Consider the following 18,621-nt stretch of genomic DNA (forward strand, 5'->3'; position numbering starts at 1 on the left):
AGGCACACTTGCTAACCCTGCCTAGATTTTGAACTGAACATTTAGATTGCAATCGCATTTCTTATTACATTGCACAGATTTTCTAATGCAGACATTGTAAAATACTTCTTAAAAGTTATGCCTGGCTCCAAATGTAATTCACTGAATGTTGCTAATAGTTATCAACTATTTTGTCATTCTCAGTTGGAGACCAAGGCTGAAGTCCATATGTTTCATGGCATAGTGCTCATATACTGGTAGCCCTCGACTTACAATTGAGTCCAGAATTTATGTTGCTACATGAAAAAAAATGTGAGTTTTGACCCATTTTACGACTTTTTGCCACATTTGTTAAGTGAATCATGCAGTTGCTAAATTACTGTGTTTCCCCGAAAATATGACAGGGTCTTATTTTCTTTTGCCCCACGAAATATGGCCTTGGGCTTATTATCAGGGAGGGCTTATTGTTTTGCAGTTGCTGGGCGGCTGCTCCCTTGCGAGCGGACTCCCAAAGAGCCGGGCACAGTCTCAGAGCTTCATGCACTGACCTAGGGGTATCCCGAATGTGCCAAGCCATGGGAGCTGGGGGCGGGCAGAGCACCACGTGGCTTGGCACCTTAGTGATACCCCCTATGTCAGTGAATGCGCTCTGCCCGGCTGGAGAGGGGATTTGCTGGGCGGTTGCTCATGAGCGTGGTCACCTCATGGCTGCTTCGCCCCTGAGGCTGTGCCCGGCTCTTCGGGAGCCCGCTCGCAAGGGAGCAGCCGCCCGGCCGCTCCCCAACCTAGTGGTATCCCGAAGGCAGCAAGCAATGTGAGCGTCTTTCCTCCCCTTCTTGGTGCCTTCGGGATACCGCTGGGTTGGTGAGCAGTGCTCTGCCTGGCTGGAGGGGGGCTTGTCCAGGGGGTTTATTTTCGGGGGTGGGCTTATATTTTGCCCACGTGGAAAATGTGGCAAGGCGTTAGTTTCGGGACAAGTCATACTTTCGGGGAAACACGGTAGTAAAACGGTTGTTAAACAAATCTGTCCTCCCCATTGACTTGGCTTGTCAGAAGGTCACAAAAGGTGGTCACATGACCCCAGAAAATTGCAACCATCATAAATATGAATCAGTTGTCCAAATGTAAATCACATGACCATGGGGATGCCGCAATGGTTAAGTTTGGAAAATGGGCATGTCACTTTTTTCAGTACCTTTGTAACTGAACAGTCACTACATGAACTGTTGTAAGTTGAGGACTACCTGTACTGCGCTCTTTCTCAATAATTTAGGACTTCTAAATATCAGTATTATAAACCTTGATTTGATGATTGCTCGTATTTGATTTGTTCTTTGTATTTAACCCAGAAACATAAAAAAAGCAAGTGTGATCAAATAACAAATTGCAGTTCCATTAGCAAAATAATATATTAAGTGAACTGGGCATAAACTAATCCAGAAATGTAGAACAGAATATGCTACAGAAATTAAATACAAACGTACATAAACTGAGGATATAAAGTTATTTAGTTTGTGTAGCCAGCCAGATACTAAAGAAAGCAACTTTGATATAAAAACCAAATTGCCTAGTATTTTCAGTGAAGACAGCAACTGATTGCTTGCATCGAGGCAAATGTCTCCTTGTATCCTTTTCAAAATTGACTTTTCTCAGAGTCTTTTGTTCTTGGTTTTGTAGCTTGTTCCACTCTGACATGTAAAACACTTCTAATAATTCATAATATAAAACCATATGCTAACAAATCTTCTCCATAGCTTGTTTGCCACACAGCCCATTCTGTTTAAAAATCTGTTAAGGCTGCCACTCGTTCTGGAGAACTGAAGTCATAGACTGCAGGGGAAGGGAGAATCGACTCTCAATGCTTTTTTATTTAAGAAATTTGTTAATGGGATGACATTACAGTACAGTTCATTCATTCCATCTTCTGTGTACTTGACCTCATCTCCATTACTCTATTAAAGTTCAATTCCCAGCCTCCTACACAGGAAAGACCTCATAATTGTTCGTTTAATATTGTGAATCTGCTTGAAAGTCTACAATGATGAGACAAACACACATCTTGCTTTAAAGTGGCTTTATCCTTTTTTCAGGTATTTTTTTTAACTTGTATGCTGCCAGACCCTCAACAACTCTGGGTGGTTCTAACAAATAAATTACAATAAAAGGAAACTCTTAAAAAATGGCAAGTGCAATGAAGTGAGAACTGGATGAAGCAATTTGGAAGAACCAAGCAATGTAAATCAGTAAATCTGTATAAATTGAAGAGGATCCAGTTTATTTTCGCTTGAATCTTCCATGTAAACATGTTCAAAGAAGGAATCATAAGAAATTCTAAGAATTCTAGGATTAGCATCTATCACAACTTTGGGGGTGAGGGAGAGATTGCATGGAAAGAATGATTTGGGAATTATGTGTTGATTAGATTGCATGAGCTGCTAGCACTATCTGTCCAATATTATTTTCACTTCCTCGAACTTAAATATTAAAATTGAGCGCAGCTCTAATAATACTTCACAGCAGAAGTAAAGATTATTCTTCAAAGAAAAAAAACAGTGAACATAAAACTTCATGTGAATTTAAGAATTCCATTTTCAAAAATATACACTCCTGGATTTTTCCTATGTCTAACTTAAGCAGGTGCAAATTCCCACATCTACTTGTCTGCATAAAAGCTCAATAAATCTAGCTGCAATTGGAGAAAGCATCCAAAAACAGTCTCTGCAGGCATTAAATACATAGACACCCCACACTGTAAAGCCAGTGATGGAAATAAGGTAGATTGACTTACTTTCACCATTCTGTTCAGCTAAGAACTGGGTAAAGTTTTAGTAAAAAGCCCTAAGTATTTGGATTTATTTGCACATTGCCTCCTACTCAATTTTGTTCCAGAAAATTGTTGCCTGGAAAATACAGATTTGATCACAATATTTTTTTTAAAGTGAACACGCAGGCTTTCATTATCACTAGGAAGCATCTTATTTTCCAATAAATTGTGTAATTAACTTGTTTTCTCTGTTCTGTTCATCACTTACAAGTTGCAAGAAGTTATTTACATTGTTAAACAATACCACTGAGACCCCCACAATGCTAATATTATCATGTAAGTCTCAAATTTAAATTTAATGATACATTGAGTAACTTTGATTTTCTTGAAATGGCATCATGGAAATGTATCAATTGTAGCAGTTCTAATTCTGTTGTGACTCATCTTTCCTGCTCACTGATAATTGATGCTTATTGCACATTTGAGAAAATCGAGATACATTTTTGTAATTATATGCAAATAGGAATATATGCTGCTTGCCTATTCAGTCCAATTGTTTGCAACTTATCCATATGGATACTGCAATTGTGGATGTCAAAGCCGTTTTAAAGGTTTAATGTTTGAAATTTTGTGGCTCTCATAATATTGGAATTTTGACACCTGTTGTCCCTAAAGGGGGTGCGAAGATTCAGCTGTTAAAGACGCTGAGCTTGTCAGCTGGAAAACTGACAGTTCAGGTTTGAGACCTGAAGGTAACATGTGTTTCATATGTCTCAGTCATACTATGTATAGCGTACTATACTCCATAAGCTTTTGGTGGATCATGACTTGCTTTTTCAAAATACACAAAACACCTTTCATGTAGTAATACATTTGTTAGCTTTTAAGTTGCCAGAGGATTTAATCCAGCTATCAATCCTTCTGGAAAACTCAGTAAATTAATGAGCTGCTAGCTTAACTGCCCCTTTGCAGAAAGTTATTTCTATGACCACGCCAAAGTACATACTGGTTTTGAATCATGTTCAATGCATTTATTTCAGAAGACTGCATGGAATAAAAAACATTACCACAAGGCTGGACACTTTTTGTCCAAGGTTATTATGAAGTGTACTGGAGAGATTAATATTCCTATGGAAACACCTTCAAATACCTTCAAGGTAATTGAGATTGCATTGCATCCGATTCAATGAAATGAAATGAAATAAATATTCCTTCTATCAGTTTCTATTTGCATTTCCACAAAAATACATTCACCGCAACATGGTATATAGAAGCAAGAAACCAGTAAATGACAATAGGAGGTGTTATTAAAGATGTCAACTGCAAATTTGATGGCCCTCTGCAAATGATTATTCCACACCAATATACATATTTCCAATAAGCTTTTCACTTTTTGCCAGATATAAAATTACTTTGTCCTCTTTACAAATGCACCATGTTCAAACTAGTGGAGCTAAATAACACATGTGGATTAAGCAGTAAACTTCAGAACATAATTTACTTAACCATATGTTAAATTTGTGCTAAAACATTCCACCTACAAAAAAATTACAGAAATAACCTGTCTATGGAAGGTGCTTCTGTACAGGAAGACTTTCAATTTAATGTACTATATACACCACTTTTTTAAAGGTTAGTTATAGGTCCTTTATAAAACAAGAAACATTTTATATATTTTACAAGATGGGAAATGGATTCTGTAACCCAAATGCTAAATAACATAAAATGAGTGAGCACATGAATATAGAAAAGCCTAACTCTTCATAGTTAGAGAGAGTCTACATTACTGTCAGAATGGAACCATGATTTCCACAGGACACCCGTGTTTTTGCTAGACATACTGCTACATAAGTGCATACTATAAATCAACACATTAAACCTCAATCCTTTTTTGGCTTTTAACTGTACATGAACACTTTGTGCTTATTTTGACTGTGCAGCTTAATATGTGTTGCTTGATATATATATAGAGAGAGAGAGAGAAAGAAAGAGGGAGTGGGGAAAAGGAGAGAGACATATTTTTAAATAATTTAATAAAACTATGCAATTAAACCATGTCCTAAAATTTGGGAGATTGAGCTGCTGAAGGGGGGAACTGCACCTTTTATTGAAACTGTGGCATCTCGTAGGAAGAAAATACTTCATATTTTTAATACTGAATCAATACAAATAGCAAGTCTAATCTGTTGGTAACCGTGTGTAAAACACCCTTGACTTGACAAGACACTAATGAGGTACTGCCCTTCATCCATTGTGGATTTTAGGAGTAACAGAACTAAAAGATTAGTCCCTTTTGCTGGGAAAACTCAAGCTCCATGGTATCTGTCTCTAAATAGTCACAGTCAGACTGGGACTCTTCTTAATTTGGCCCCTTTAAATGGGCAGCTGTCAAGTGACTTGAGAGGCCTGATCACTTAAAACATGTAGCAAAAAGGATTAGAAGTCTTATTCATTTCTATTGCAGCTTGCTGGATTTGGGGGAGCGTATACCAAATGCGATTGCAGAGATCTAAGCAGTGCATGTATTTGCCTATTTGTACAGATTGGTTTCCCCTTGAATGATGATGCAAAAATAATATGAATAACAGCAAAATTCAATCTTGCAAGTAGGACTGGCCCCACTTGCCAGGATGTAGGATGTTTTCAAATCCTGTAAAATGTATTCAGTCCAATAGCTGAGTTGCCTTCATTCAAACATTTCATAATGACGTGTTTGCCGTACACGGGGAACCATATCCAAAAGCAGCCTGAAAATAAAAACAACCCCAGATCAAGGACAACAATTATACATTGCAAAGATCCAGCCATAAATTTCTGCATGTTTTAAAGATTTCTCCTAATCGGTACTTTCTCCAAAACAGGAAACTAATGAGAGGTCTTTGGTGCTCTCTGAGCTTGGGTTATTTATTTTTTTCCATGCAGACATTTATTTCATTACCCAACTAGGCAACATCATCAATGATGTTACATTAGTGACATTATCCATGATCTAAGCTGGCAGTATCATCTCTTTTTTTAAAATTATTATTTTATAACATAAAATTTTCATTTTCAGTTAAACAGTACGTTTGTCTGGGTACAAATAATTTTAGGAAATAATAATCAAGGTGTTTACAACAATGTTCATTGCATTGGTATTAATTCTATAATAATATTTACTTATACATTTTAACAAATCTTCCTTATAACGTTAGTCCTTTTCTTATATTTCCATGTTTCTAACTTCTGTTTTTATTAGCTAACCATTGATAAAATAAGTCCCATGTCAAAAAGTATTCAGTTTCTTTCTTTTCCTTAATTGTAAGTGTTAATCTATCCATTTCTGCACATTCTAATATTTTTTAAAATTAAATTTTCCTCTGTAGGGATCTCTTCGTTTTCCCATTGTTGTGCAAATATGATTGTAGATGCAGTTAGCACATGTAAAATCAAATATGTAGCCTTTATCATACTTTTACGATAAAATGGCCAACAAAAATATTTCTGGTTTTAGATCTATATGTTGCTTTATCATTTTTTCAAATCATGTGTCTATTTTCATCAAATATTTTTTTTGCCTTTGGCCACGTCCACTACATATGATATTACGAACCAGGTATCTGATTGCCTTTCCAACACTTCACGGACATGTCACTAAAGATGTTTGCCAACCTTGTTGGTGAAAAATGCCATCTATAAAACATTTTATATAAATTTCCATGCAGTTTGTATCATTAATTTATGATTCCTATCCCACAATTTCTGCCATTTATCCAGTTCGGCAACATCTCTGATGATGTTACCCTGCTGGGTAATGAATCGTCTGCAAAGAAAACCACCAAACTTCAGAGAGGCTTCCACAATTCAACCTTGAGCTACAAATATTCTTTTCTATTGGTAATAGAACATTACATTTCAATCAATATAGCTTTATAGTAAGAATATAATAAGTCACAGTAATTAAAAATATATATGCAGCATTGAATAAATGGCACATGGGAGAGACTCCTTCTTGCCACAATTATGGAGCAACATACAAACGCAAATGTAAAATGACTTCTTTAAAAAAAGGTTTCACTCACTTGGCACCATAGGCAAATATTGTAAGTCCAATCAGAACTCCTATACTTCCATCCAGGTACCAAACAGAAGCATTGTGCTTAAAAACCTCTGCACTCAGGAGGATGGAAAAGCCCATAATTCCTCCTACCAGAGAGTTGAAACCTACAATGAAATAAATTAAGATTAGGCCCTCCTAGGAAGAACAGGGAATTCAAGAAATAGCCAATGTCAATGGATGCAAGATTTGTACACTGTTATGCCTGATTTCAGAACCCCGGTACCGGCTAGCAGAATTATAACTCCCCAAAGCTTTAAAATATAGCCTGTGACTTACCAAAGCCCACTTCAGAGGTTTTTACAGCTCAGAAACCTAATCTACCATATCATAAATCTTTCTTGTCCCAATTCATACACTGAGTTTTCTATTAACCCTTTGACTGTCCTCATCCTTTGCAACTGCTGCCTTAATACGATCATCCGTGTAAGTCTATGGAATTGGAAGTCTTGTTTTTTAAATAGCCAGTTGCACCCCAACGTAAGACAAAACCATTTATTCCATCAGTGCTGCTGCACTAGAGTTAAGTTCTGGGTCTTTAAGGCAGGGCAGTATCAAATTCTGTGGACTGTATTTGAATTAATACTGACCATCTGCTTTCTAGAAGCTGGAGCCCTAACTTCACTAACTCTGCAGTAGATCCAATCCTGCAGGGACATCATGACAGCTATACAAATATGGGAGAGGAGGAAAATGAAGCTTGCTGCCAAGGAAAGTCTATTCAGTTTTGTAAAACAAACAAACAGCACATTCATGCTGGCTGTGGATGGGGGTTAGAAAACACACAGCCCCAATAGCAGAAACATGGTGCGACAAAAAGGAAAGGCTAGCAGGGTTTGATATTTCATCAGTGTTTATAAAATAATTGCTTGAACTCATTATTGACAGAAAGGCTATTGACAACCCAAAGTTTGCTCTTTTGTTATTTTTTTAATCAATTCTCTTTCGTCCATCTTCCAATGTTCTAGTTTACTTTATTGATTAGCACTTGGGCCATATCAAAGTGCAGAGTTCCAGACATAAATTATTACTAAAATCTGATAAAAACAATTCAAAATCTTCCAATAAACCTCCACCCCATTCCTACAAGATGCTCCTAATTCACCACACCACACAATCAAATATAAAATAGAATAGCATAGCATAGCATATAGAATAGAATAGAATAGAATAGAATAGAGAATAGAGAATAGAGAATAGAGAATAGAGAATAGAATAGAATAGAATAGAATAGAATAGAATAGAATAGAATAGTTGGAAGGGACCTTGGAGGTCTTCTAGTCCAACCCCCTGCCTAGGCAGGAAACCCTGCACCACTTCAGACAAATGGCTGTCCAATCTCGTCTTAAAAATGTCCAGTGTTGGGGCATTCACAACTTCTGGAGGCAAGCTGTTCCACTGATTAATTGTTTTAACTGTCAGGAAATTTCTCCTCAGTTCTAAGTTGCTCCTCTCCTTGATTAGTTTCCACCCATTGCTTCTTGTTCTACACTCAGGTGCCTTGGAGAATAGTTTGACTCCCTCTTCTTTGTGGCAACCCCTGAGATATTGGGACACTGCTATCATGTCACCCCTAGTCCTTCTTTCCATCAAACTAGACCTACCCAATTCAAGCAACCATTCTTTTTATGTTTTAGCTTCCAGTCCCCTAATCCCCTTTGTTGCTCTTCTCTGCACTCTTTTTTACATCATGGCGACCAAAACTGAATGCAGTATTCCAAGTGTGGCCTTACTGAAGCATGATAAAGTGGTATTAACACTTCACGTGATCTTGATTCTATCCCTCTGTAGCCTAGAACTGTTAAATTAGACAGTTCTCACTCACAGCAATTCAAACTCAAACAACACATACAAGGTTTAACCAGCAGGACCGAGGGCTCTATATGGCCCAACAGGTAACAAATGGGTACATTGAATATACAATGATTTGGGGGGGGGGGGGTAAAGGAGAGAGAAAGAGAGAAGGAGAAGGGGGGAGGTTTTAATTTGTGCTTTTGGATTCTCAAGAGACATCAGAGGGATTCTCCAATGGTGATAATTGCACCCAAGAGCTCCATCAGAGTCGTTGAGGAATTCAATACTCCACCAAATTCCCCCATTGGGGGAATGCTAGGCAGTGACTAATAACAACAGAACTCTCAATAAATAAAACTGAAAGTAATGCTAATATTTCAGCCGTTTTTCAACTTCTGGCCATAAGATGTCAGCCTGATCACATCTCTGCCCCACATCCATAAACCCAGATTAGCCACAATCTGATATTTATTATTTATTAAATTTAAACACCACCCACCTCACTGCCTACGTCAGGGGTGTCCAAACTTGGGAACTTTAAGACTTGTGGACTTCAACTCCCAGAATTCCCCAGCCAGCCATGCTGAGTTGAAGTCCACAAGTCTTAAAGTTCCCAAGTTTGGACACCCCTGGCCCTACGTGACTCTGTTATAGGCATGATTAATTCCTTGACACTCCCAGGTATCACCTCTCCCCACTATGACTCTCTCTCACACACACTCACACACACACTCACACACGGCCCTCACTCTTGCCCTTTGGTTGAAGGCAAGTGATTACAATAAAAATCCTCTAAAATTACCAACATTCCCTCTGTTGGCCCCACCTTCAGTGTTAACATATTCAGAGATGTTCTTCTCCAGTACAAATCTGAGTAGGCTGTATTGCATCAATATCTCCCCATATGTTAACTAGGCTTACTGAATAGCTTAATTGACATGTTTAATGGTCTTTGTGGACTTCACGGACATTTTAAATGCATTTCTCCAGAAGCAACTGAAAAATGATAATTCTATAAAGACAGAATTAAAACCTTATTGAAACTAGTAGCATATCCCAGATAGACTGAGTAGCATATTCATGGAGACTTTATATGCTGCGATAATCATTCTCAGACCGCCCCAACATCATCTTGAAATTATACATGTGCCATCTCAAACTTATATATGTGCCGTCTATTTACAAACAACACAAAACTTCACAGCAATCAAAGTGAAAGCCACTTTTTCAACATGTCTACGGGTATGTAATCACCAGGAGCTGAGCTTAACTCGAAAGAGACTTTAAATTTAAATTAAGAATTTTGTACACAGAGATTACCCTATTTTTAATGTCTTGTGAGTGAGATCTTCATTTTCCAGATTCTATTCTATTCAATCTAATGATGCAAAATTAGAGAAATCTGGGCTTAGCTATATTTAACTAAAATAGGTTAAACACATAGACAGCGACTAATTACACAGTTCACTCCTTAATTTTGTTAATGGGGAAAAATAGCAGTGCAATTATCACAAGCATATAATTAAAGGAAGAAAAGGAACATTCTCGGCTATTTGCAAAAACCAGAAGTCTGTTTGCTCTAAGCTCAGAAAATAGGGAGATGCTACAGTATTAATAAAAGAGTTTAACAGGAATGTCAAGAGGGTTTATTTCTATTTACTAAATTAGATTTTTCCATGTAGAACTGTGCTTAAAAGCAACAGAATATTTGTCCCACTTCTATTCTTCCATATGTTATAATGCAACTCTTATTAACCAGATCCATAGTTTTTGCCAAAAGTCAAATTAATTAAAAATTCACGTCAGAAAAGCATTTTCTAATATTATATTATATATTTTGTAATAATGCCTATGGCTCTATGGCACTTGGGAGAATCGGTTTAAATCAGATAAATGAATGTTTGCAGCTGCTCATGTCCAACATGGCATCCATTTCAGAAACAGACTTTTCAGACCGTACCTACCGAACCAGACTCTAAATTTCAACTCTGTCTCCAACCACCATCTCCCACTCCTAAATTTTGTTAATTGAGGGATAATCAAATACTGCTGAAAGCTCCAGCAGGGTTAATAGTAATAAATCCATATCTATTGCAAGTACTTTATGGGCTGAATCACTCTTTCAATCTGTTTCTTTCTCCATATCTGTCTATGATTATTTGTATTTATTTCACATTTCTGTACCACCCCTCAAAGAGGAACTCTGTGATACTACCCCAGGGAGTACATGAAATCTGTTCAGACCCAGTTTCCCAAACACGACAAACTCTCTGACGTGAACGCCAAAGATTCCTTATTAGGAATGCCAGCAGCCCCGGCAAAAAGTTTCTCTCACAGGCTAACAAGTTGGGCTGGAAGATGAATAGTTGTTTGCCACATCTATTCATGTCCGCCCTCTGCCTTTTATCTCCAGAACTAGGGTGGGCCTTGCTAGCAGCCAGTGGTTCTTCCTTCCCCAAGATCGGCCACAGCTTTCCACTGCCTTCTGCCGCATGTGAGGCATTGGACCCAGCTGTTTCTCCTCTTTTTCATCAATCACCTCCAGGCCTGGGGCTGTTGACTCTCCATCTGAGGGCTGACGGATGGTCCAGGCTCCGCCTCTGTCTCCGCTTCTGTCTCCGTCTCTGTCTCTCTCTCTCTCTCTCTCTCTGCCAGCTCCATTCCCTCTTCCACCTCGGAGCTCTCAGGTTGCCCTGATGCTGATCCTGATTCCTACACCTCCTTCTCCTATGATTTAGTTGCTGGAGGGGCCGTGGCCAATAGGCCACAACAAAATCAGAATGCTGATTATAAACCTAAATAGCTTGGGGCTGATATATTTGAAAAGCCAAGACCCTCTTAGTTCACCTGTCCACAATTTATTTAAAAGCATCAGAGCCTCTGGCATTGTCTGCCAATTAGAAAGTCCAGTTTGGAAAATATTCAGATAGAGCATTTTTAATAGCAAAACCATGACTCTAGAACACGGTGACAAACTCACTGCATCGTGTTGCCATCACGTAACGTATCGTGACATTTTCCCCCTTTGCAGATCTGGGCTGGGCGTGGCCTGAGCAGGACGCATCTGGCCCGCAGCCACCACCTCTAGAACAGTCTTAAGGTAAGACTGGCTCCTTTGCTGGTCAGTTTTTAACATGCAGTAAAGACACAGTTGGATTTTTAACTCTATAATGTGGCATCTCTCTCTAAATTCTAATGCTAATTCTCAATATGTTATTTTGTTTTCTGATCAGCCTTAATTTATATTTCATTATATTTTGCCCCAGCTGAGTGGTAGAGCGGGAATAAGATTTATACATTTAATTAAGTAAGAAGGCATGCTCTTCTTGTATAATATTCTGGAAACCATCAGGGAGCCAGAATAATAGAAAAAGTATAAATTGAATAGATCTTACTTCCCTAAAGGCATCAGAAAAGACTTGCATTCATGTCTCCGGAAACCTGCCACAAATTCATTAGCAGTAAAAGCTTCACAGATTTGACAGGGTTAGATCAAATTTACTGTGGAACATCAGACGTAGCGTTGGCTTACCTGAACGGTCTCTGTGCGCTGTGGGAGAGTCCAAGCATGGGTTAATTCTGTCTGACTGCCCTGGACTGAATTGAAGATCTTTAGCCACGCCTCCTGCACCGGCACCTCAGATTTTCAATGAATGCGTGGACCGATAGTCTGTTCAAAAAGTGGTTCCAGAAAGTCTGTTACAAGATCAAGTCAATGGTTAGTCACAAAGCCACAAAACAACACCGTAAATCATCAGCTGGCCTGCTAAGAGCCTAAGGAAACATGTGGACTAAGGAAAGCCAATGGCAATAACGCTGGGAGAGTCCTGAGGGCAGGGTTGGACTCTCCCACAGCGCACAGAGAAGACCGTTCAGGTAAGCCAACGCTACTTCTCCTGTGCGCTGCTTGGAGAGTCCACGCATGGGACATACCCAAGCAAAATGTCACTAGGGCCGGGAGCACTTGCGTTAACGGTCTCTCCAGCTGAATGAATGCCCTGAACTCGTCTCCCAAATGCTGCATCTGCCAATGCAAACTTATCTAACTTGTAGTTCCGAACAAATTGGGATGGTGATGCCCACGTTGCCACCCTACAGATTTCGTCAATGGGCGCTTGAGTCACCCAGGCTGCTGTAGATGCTGCACTCCTTGTAGAATGGGCCATGATGTGACGTGGCACCTGTGTAGATTGGAGCTGGTAGGCAAGGGCGATGCAGGCACGCAACCATCAGCCGATGGTAGCAGAGGTGACCTTGCGCCCCATAGAGGCCAGTTGAAACGATACGAAGAGTGATTCAGACCGTCGGAACGACGCCGTGCGCTTGATATACTTGTGGATTGTCCTGTGCACATCTAGTTTGTGCCATCTGTGCTCCCTAGGGTGTCTCGGATGTGGGCAAAAGTCTGGAAGGATGACTTCTTGGCTCCGATGGAACCAGGTGTTGACCTTAGGTATAAATGAGGGATCCAGGCAGAGCACGACCCTGTTGGGATGTATGATACAGGTCCTCCCTGACAGACAGGGCCACCAGTTCCGAGATCCTTTGCGCTGAGGTAATGGCGGTCAGAAAAACCGTTTTGAACGTCAGGTGTTTCAGGTCAGAGGATCAAAGGGGCTCGAACAGAGTGCCGATTAGTGCCCTCAAGACCACGTTCAACTCCCAAGAGGGATAACGATGGACACAGGAGGTCATAAATTGGTGGCCCCTTTGAGGAAACTGCAAATCCTGGGGTGACAAGCAAGGGAGAAGTGGTTGTTGTAGACCAGGACTGTAGACAGCACTGCCACCTGACATTGAAGCGTGTTCGCCGCTAGTCCTTGGTCCAACCCCTCCTGCAAAAAGTCCAAAACCTGTGGGATGGTGGCAGAAGTGGGATCAATGGTCATTTTAGTGCACCACCTGGCAAAAGCAGCCCAGGTGGCATCGTAGATCTTGGTAGTTGATGGTCGCCGAGAGGCTTGAATAGTTTGAATGACTTTAGTGAAAAGTCTGTCTCTTTCTAGGAGGTCCCTCTCAAGTGCCAGATGGCTAACTGCAACTACTGGGGCTCCGGGTGTGATACAGCCTTCTGGTTGAAAGAGACCTCCTCCGGAGGAATCCTTCATGGTTTGGCAATGGAGAGACTCACCAGGTCGGCGAACCAAGTCTGTCTGGGCCAGAATGGTGCCACTAGGATCACCTCCACCTGTTCCTCCAGTATCTTGCAGACCATGCTGAGAAGGAGTGGGAGACGCGGGAAAGCATAGAGCAGGCCGGGTGGCCAGTGGCAAAGTAGGGTGTTGACTCCTTCCGCTCCTGGGGACCGAAACCTGGAGAAGAAGCGAGGGAGATGGGAGTTCTCCAGAATGGCAAAAAGATCGACGGACGGGCGACCGAACCTCTGCGTGATCTTGTGGAAGAGGTCCAGATGTAGGCGCCACTCTGAATGGTCGATCATGGCCCTGCTCAGCCTGGACATTGCTCACCCCAGAGATGTGTTCCGCTCAAAGGGATGACAGATGTTTCTCCATCTTAATGGCCCAAGCCGCTGCCTGATGTGTCTTATGACATGCTTTTTCTGACCTCTTGTCTCCACTTTCAGACCTTCTAGAAGGTCGGGTGGTAGGACAGAAGAGGAAGTGAGAGCCTGCACCGGTGGATCCACCTGAGGTAATTTTAGAAGATCCTCCAAGGAAGCATCCACCATGTAGTTTCCTGTCGCCATTGCTAGGCGTGGCCAGGATGCCAGGCTGGGTGCTGTACAACATTCAGAAATAATTTGGAGACTGGAACTATTTCCTGAGCAACCATGGGCTCGTCAAAGAGACCCTCCCCGTGCTCAACTATTTCAGAGGTGGCTTGGTCAGGTACAGAAGCTCCTAAGCGGGCAGCCATCTTGGCTTTCTTAATGATAGTCTTGAAGAAAATTCAAATTAGCTGGAAATGGCCGCCGCAACAAGAAAGCCGGTCGGAAGGCTTCCGAAACGCTTCCAATGCGATGGGTGAGAATGCGAGCAGCCGGGCCCTAAACCACTGCCGCTGCGCCCAGAAGACACCAAAACGAGGGAGGCATCAGAACTCCAACCCCCCCTCATCGCCCTTAGTCGCCTGACAGCCGCGCGTGCTCGAGCGAAGCCCAGGACACGTTGGCTCGCAGATCGATGCAGCTGACAGAGAAATTTTTTTTTAAATGCTCACCAACCTGAATACTGTAATAGAAATGGGAAAGAGCTAGTTTGGAGAGTCCAATCAAGGTTATTAATAGGAGTCACGTTATAACACATCCACAGGCTTAGATTGAATTGAAAATCTGAGGTGCCGGTGCAGGAGGTGTGGCTAAAGATCTTCATTTCAATCCAGGGCAGTCAGACAGAATTAACCCATGCTTGGACTCTCCAAGCAGCGCACAGGAGAATGAAGCCTTCTATATACAACAGTCTCAACTGTCTAATCATAGAACTGTCTTCCTGCCCTTTCAAATCTATGAGCTGTTGGTCCATTCTTGTCTGGCCTTGCAAATAGGAGACATCTTCTGTAAGCTGACATAAAGGAAGTTCCAACTGAAGTATCCTAACATAAGGTCACCTTGGGTTATGGAGAAGGAGATGGGTTACAAATACTCCAAAATGTCCAGTTGGGTGATTTCATCATACAGAGCTGCAAGAGTTTTTCCTTCAAAGCAACGTATACATGTATTAATTAAATAAATAGTGAAAGGAATAAGGAGCATAGACCTGGTCAATGTGTCATAGATTTTCTCATATCCAAGTGGAAGGAGATCCTGTAAAATTTGAATCAATAAGAAAGGAGTCTCCCTTCTAGTACGGGAGCATGGTCATCTGGTGGGAAGTATTTCAATTTGCATTTCTCTTAGAGAATTCAGTGAAGATGTCCATAGTGCCAAAGGTGTATTTTTCAGGTTCTGTGGTCTAACAGTAGTGATTAAATATTGATGCTCAACTTGGTATGTCTGATGAACGTCAAGCTTCAGACACTGCTATTTGCCCAAATATCAGTAGGTATCTGAATCTCTATACATCAGGACTGGTAACCTAACAATGTAATTTGCATTTATTTGTATTTATTAGTTTTGTCAACTACAAGATAGCAGGTAAAAATATAAACATGGATATGAATAAAAGAAATGAATACAAATAAATGGGGACAGTAGTACAGGGACAATAGGCATGCTGATGCACTTATGCATGCCCCCGTTATGGACCTCTTAGAAATGGGGTGAGGTCCACAGAAGACAGTTTAAGGTTGAAGCTGTGAGGGTTAGAGGATGTAACACTGGAGTCAGGTACACCATTCTAGGGATTGACCACTCTGTTGCTAAAGTCGTATTTTCTGCAATCAAGTTTGGAGCAGTTTACCTTGAGTTTGTATAGAGTGTTTGCCCGTTTATTATTATTATTGTTGTTATTGTTGTTGTTGTTGTTGTTATTATTATTATTATTATTATTATTATTATTATTATTATTATTATTATTTAGTATTAAAATTGATACAACAGCCCTGTGAGATAATGGCTGTGGCATATTTCTAAACAACTTGTGTGTTAAATTTTGTTATTGGATTACAACTTGTTTCACAGATTAACTTTCCAATGCCTTGGCTCCTGAAGAATTTTTTTTATTTTCATTTGAAGTAGGAAACTTAACTGTACACTTCATAAACAGGATTACTCTTGTCCATATTGTTTGGGAATTCTCTTTATGCATTCAATTATGCTACTACCTGGTTAAAGACCACACATTGTAAAAAAAAAAAATTAAAGCCTACCATATGGACTTGTTTTGTATATGCCTGAGAGACACAGTAAAGTAAGAGTGAAATTATCCCTGTTAACCTCAGACGTAAGTCTCACTGAGTCCAAAGGTTGTTTCTCTCAGATGAGTAAAAATAGGATTCTACCTTAATGTGTCACGCAGAGAAAACACATTTTTCTATTTTTCACAAGAGATACATCAGTTGATGCTTCTTTCAAAAATTTGCTGAAGAAAAAAGATAATGTCGCCAGAATTAAAATTCCCAGTGAGAACCATTAGTCATTGTTGCTGAGAAACACAATAAATGATGTTGGCAACATGGAGAAAATGATGTGATCTTTATAAAATCATAGATGTGATATTATTTTTAAGGATTGTTCTATTGTTGCTGTTACTAATTTTGTTTATTTATAAAATTTATAGGCTGCCAATCTTATCTAAACATAATTCAGTTCCAAACCATAAATATTGTTATAATTTGCAGCTAAAGAACCCAGTTTTTAAATTTGTGCTAAGGGCTTTTTTTATCCAAGTCCTATTTTAAAAGCATTTTAATTTTAAAAGTGAAGGTTAGTTTAGTTACTGACTAAGGAAAAATGTGTGTATAAGTCTGTTGTATCAGTTGAAATAGTAAAAGACAGATTTCTGACAATCCCATCACTGCACACATTAACATGATTTAAGAGTGATAGAGTCTATACAGTATTCCTGAAGTCTGAAAAACAACAATAAGCAAAAGACAAACAGCAATTCCAGGCAAAATGCAGATGGACCATTATTATTGAATCTAGTAAAATGTAGATGCTTAGGGATTTTTTTAAATGTCTATATTCTGGCCAAATGTTGAGTGTGAAAAGTCATTTCGAATGTCAAATTTGACAATAAATTTTGGTACATTGTTTTCATTTCAATTGTCAAATTCAACAATAAATTTTGGTGCATTGTTTTCATAGGATTGAATGACTCATTAAATCTGGCTACTCCACTTCAAAGTTTATTTTTCCCTGTATTTATTTATTTATTTAGACAAACTGTTAGTGGCTTTAATCATGATCATAATTTCAGAGCAACAAGCAACAGGATCAGGTAGTCCCTGGATTACTTCTGTGCATAATGTTTGCTTCTAAATTCATTCATTTTTCGAACAGGTTAGAGAACAAAGGGCTCAGTCAACTCAAAAAAGTTAACCAAATCTGTTATACTTACATTAACCAAGTCTCCTCTCTGTAATTTCATCCAATCACAAAGAACCTTCACTTACCTCTACTTCACTAGCCTTTGATTTAATAATATCAAGAAAGAGATAACTGTTTGCTACTTACCATCTGTTAACAATGCTCTGCTTGTAAGCACCTTCCCCAACATAAATTTGACCACTGCTAAAGCAGTACAAATGATTCCACTTAAAATTGAAACACTGTATAGAAAGTCATCCTGAAAAAGAAAAGGGAAACATTCTGTGCCATTTTGCCACATAATTCAAATAATAAACTTACAGATGGAATAGTTCTGAATCAAAGTGTGCTAAGATTGACTGATTGGTTTTATAACATATATAAACTGCCTCATTCTGGCAGACCTGGGTAGGATACGAAGGTAAAATAAAAATGGAAAACAATAACAAACAATTACCAGCAAATATCCTAAGTGTCGTTAAACTATTTTGTCTATTTTAAAGCCCAAATTTATGTTGGGGGACAAAACCTGCTTTGGTTTCTTTACAAAACCTCAACAGAGTAAGAGCTGTTGACATCCAGACTCACTTGTTAAATAGGCTGCTTTACAAACTGAATGAATGAATCTGTATCTCAGATTCCCATAAGTGGGAATCAGGCCTTCTCTTGATAGTTGGACCAGAAAGCAATACCAGATAATTCTGGTATTGCTCAATAAATCCTCGTGCTGGTGTAAATCCAAGGCTATAACAACCTAGCAAAGCGATGGCGAACCTTTTTTGGCTCACGTGCCACAAGTGGGGGGAGCGCGGGGGGGTCGTGTGCGGGCGTGCCACACCCATAATGCAAGGCACGATCCCCCAGTACGCATGCGCGCACAACGCCCCCCCCCATTTTTACATGCTTTTTTCGCCCTCCCCAGGCTCTAGAGGCTTTATAGGAGCCTGGGGAGGGCGAAAAGAGCCTCCCCCGCCCCCCCTGGAAGCCCTTTGGAGGCTTTAGGGAACGGCCAGAGGCTTCCCTGATGCCTTCGGAGCGCTTAAAACCACCCTCCGAGCA

The 18,621-nt window shown here is 39.9% G+C and overlaps 1 protein-coding gene across 1 annotated transcript in view; it reads right to left on the reverse strand.

The window, feature by feature from the left end:
• Positions 1 to 5,066: 5,066 nt before the first annotated feature.
• TMEM163 (transmembrane protein 163) overlaps positions 5,067 to 18,621 on the reverse strand; it is a 96,720-nt gene continuing 83,165 nt past the window's right edge. The window contains exons 6-8 of the mRNA XM_081940209.1: positions 17,710 to 17,821; positions 6,805 to 6,946; positions 5,067 to 5,490 (exon numbers count right to left, since the gene is read on the reverse strand). Of these exons, the coding sequence (XP_081796335.1) occupies positions 5,430 to 5,490; positions 6,805 to 6,946; positions 17,710 to 17,821 (315 nt within the window). The 3' untranslated portion in view covers positions 5,067 to 5,429. The remainder of the gene's footprint in view (positions 5,491 to 6,804; positions 6,947 to 17,709; positions 17,822 to 18,621) is intronic.

This window comes from Natrix helvetica (assembly GCF_964273705.1).
Source record: "Natrix helvetica genome assembly, chromosome: 1".
Classification (NCBI taxonomy): domain Eukaryota; kingdom Metazoa; phylum Chordata; class Lepidosauria; order Squamata; family Natricidae; genus Natrix; species Natrix helvetica.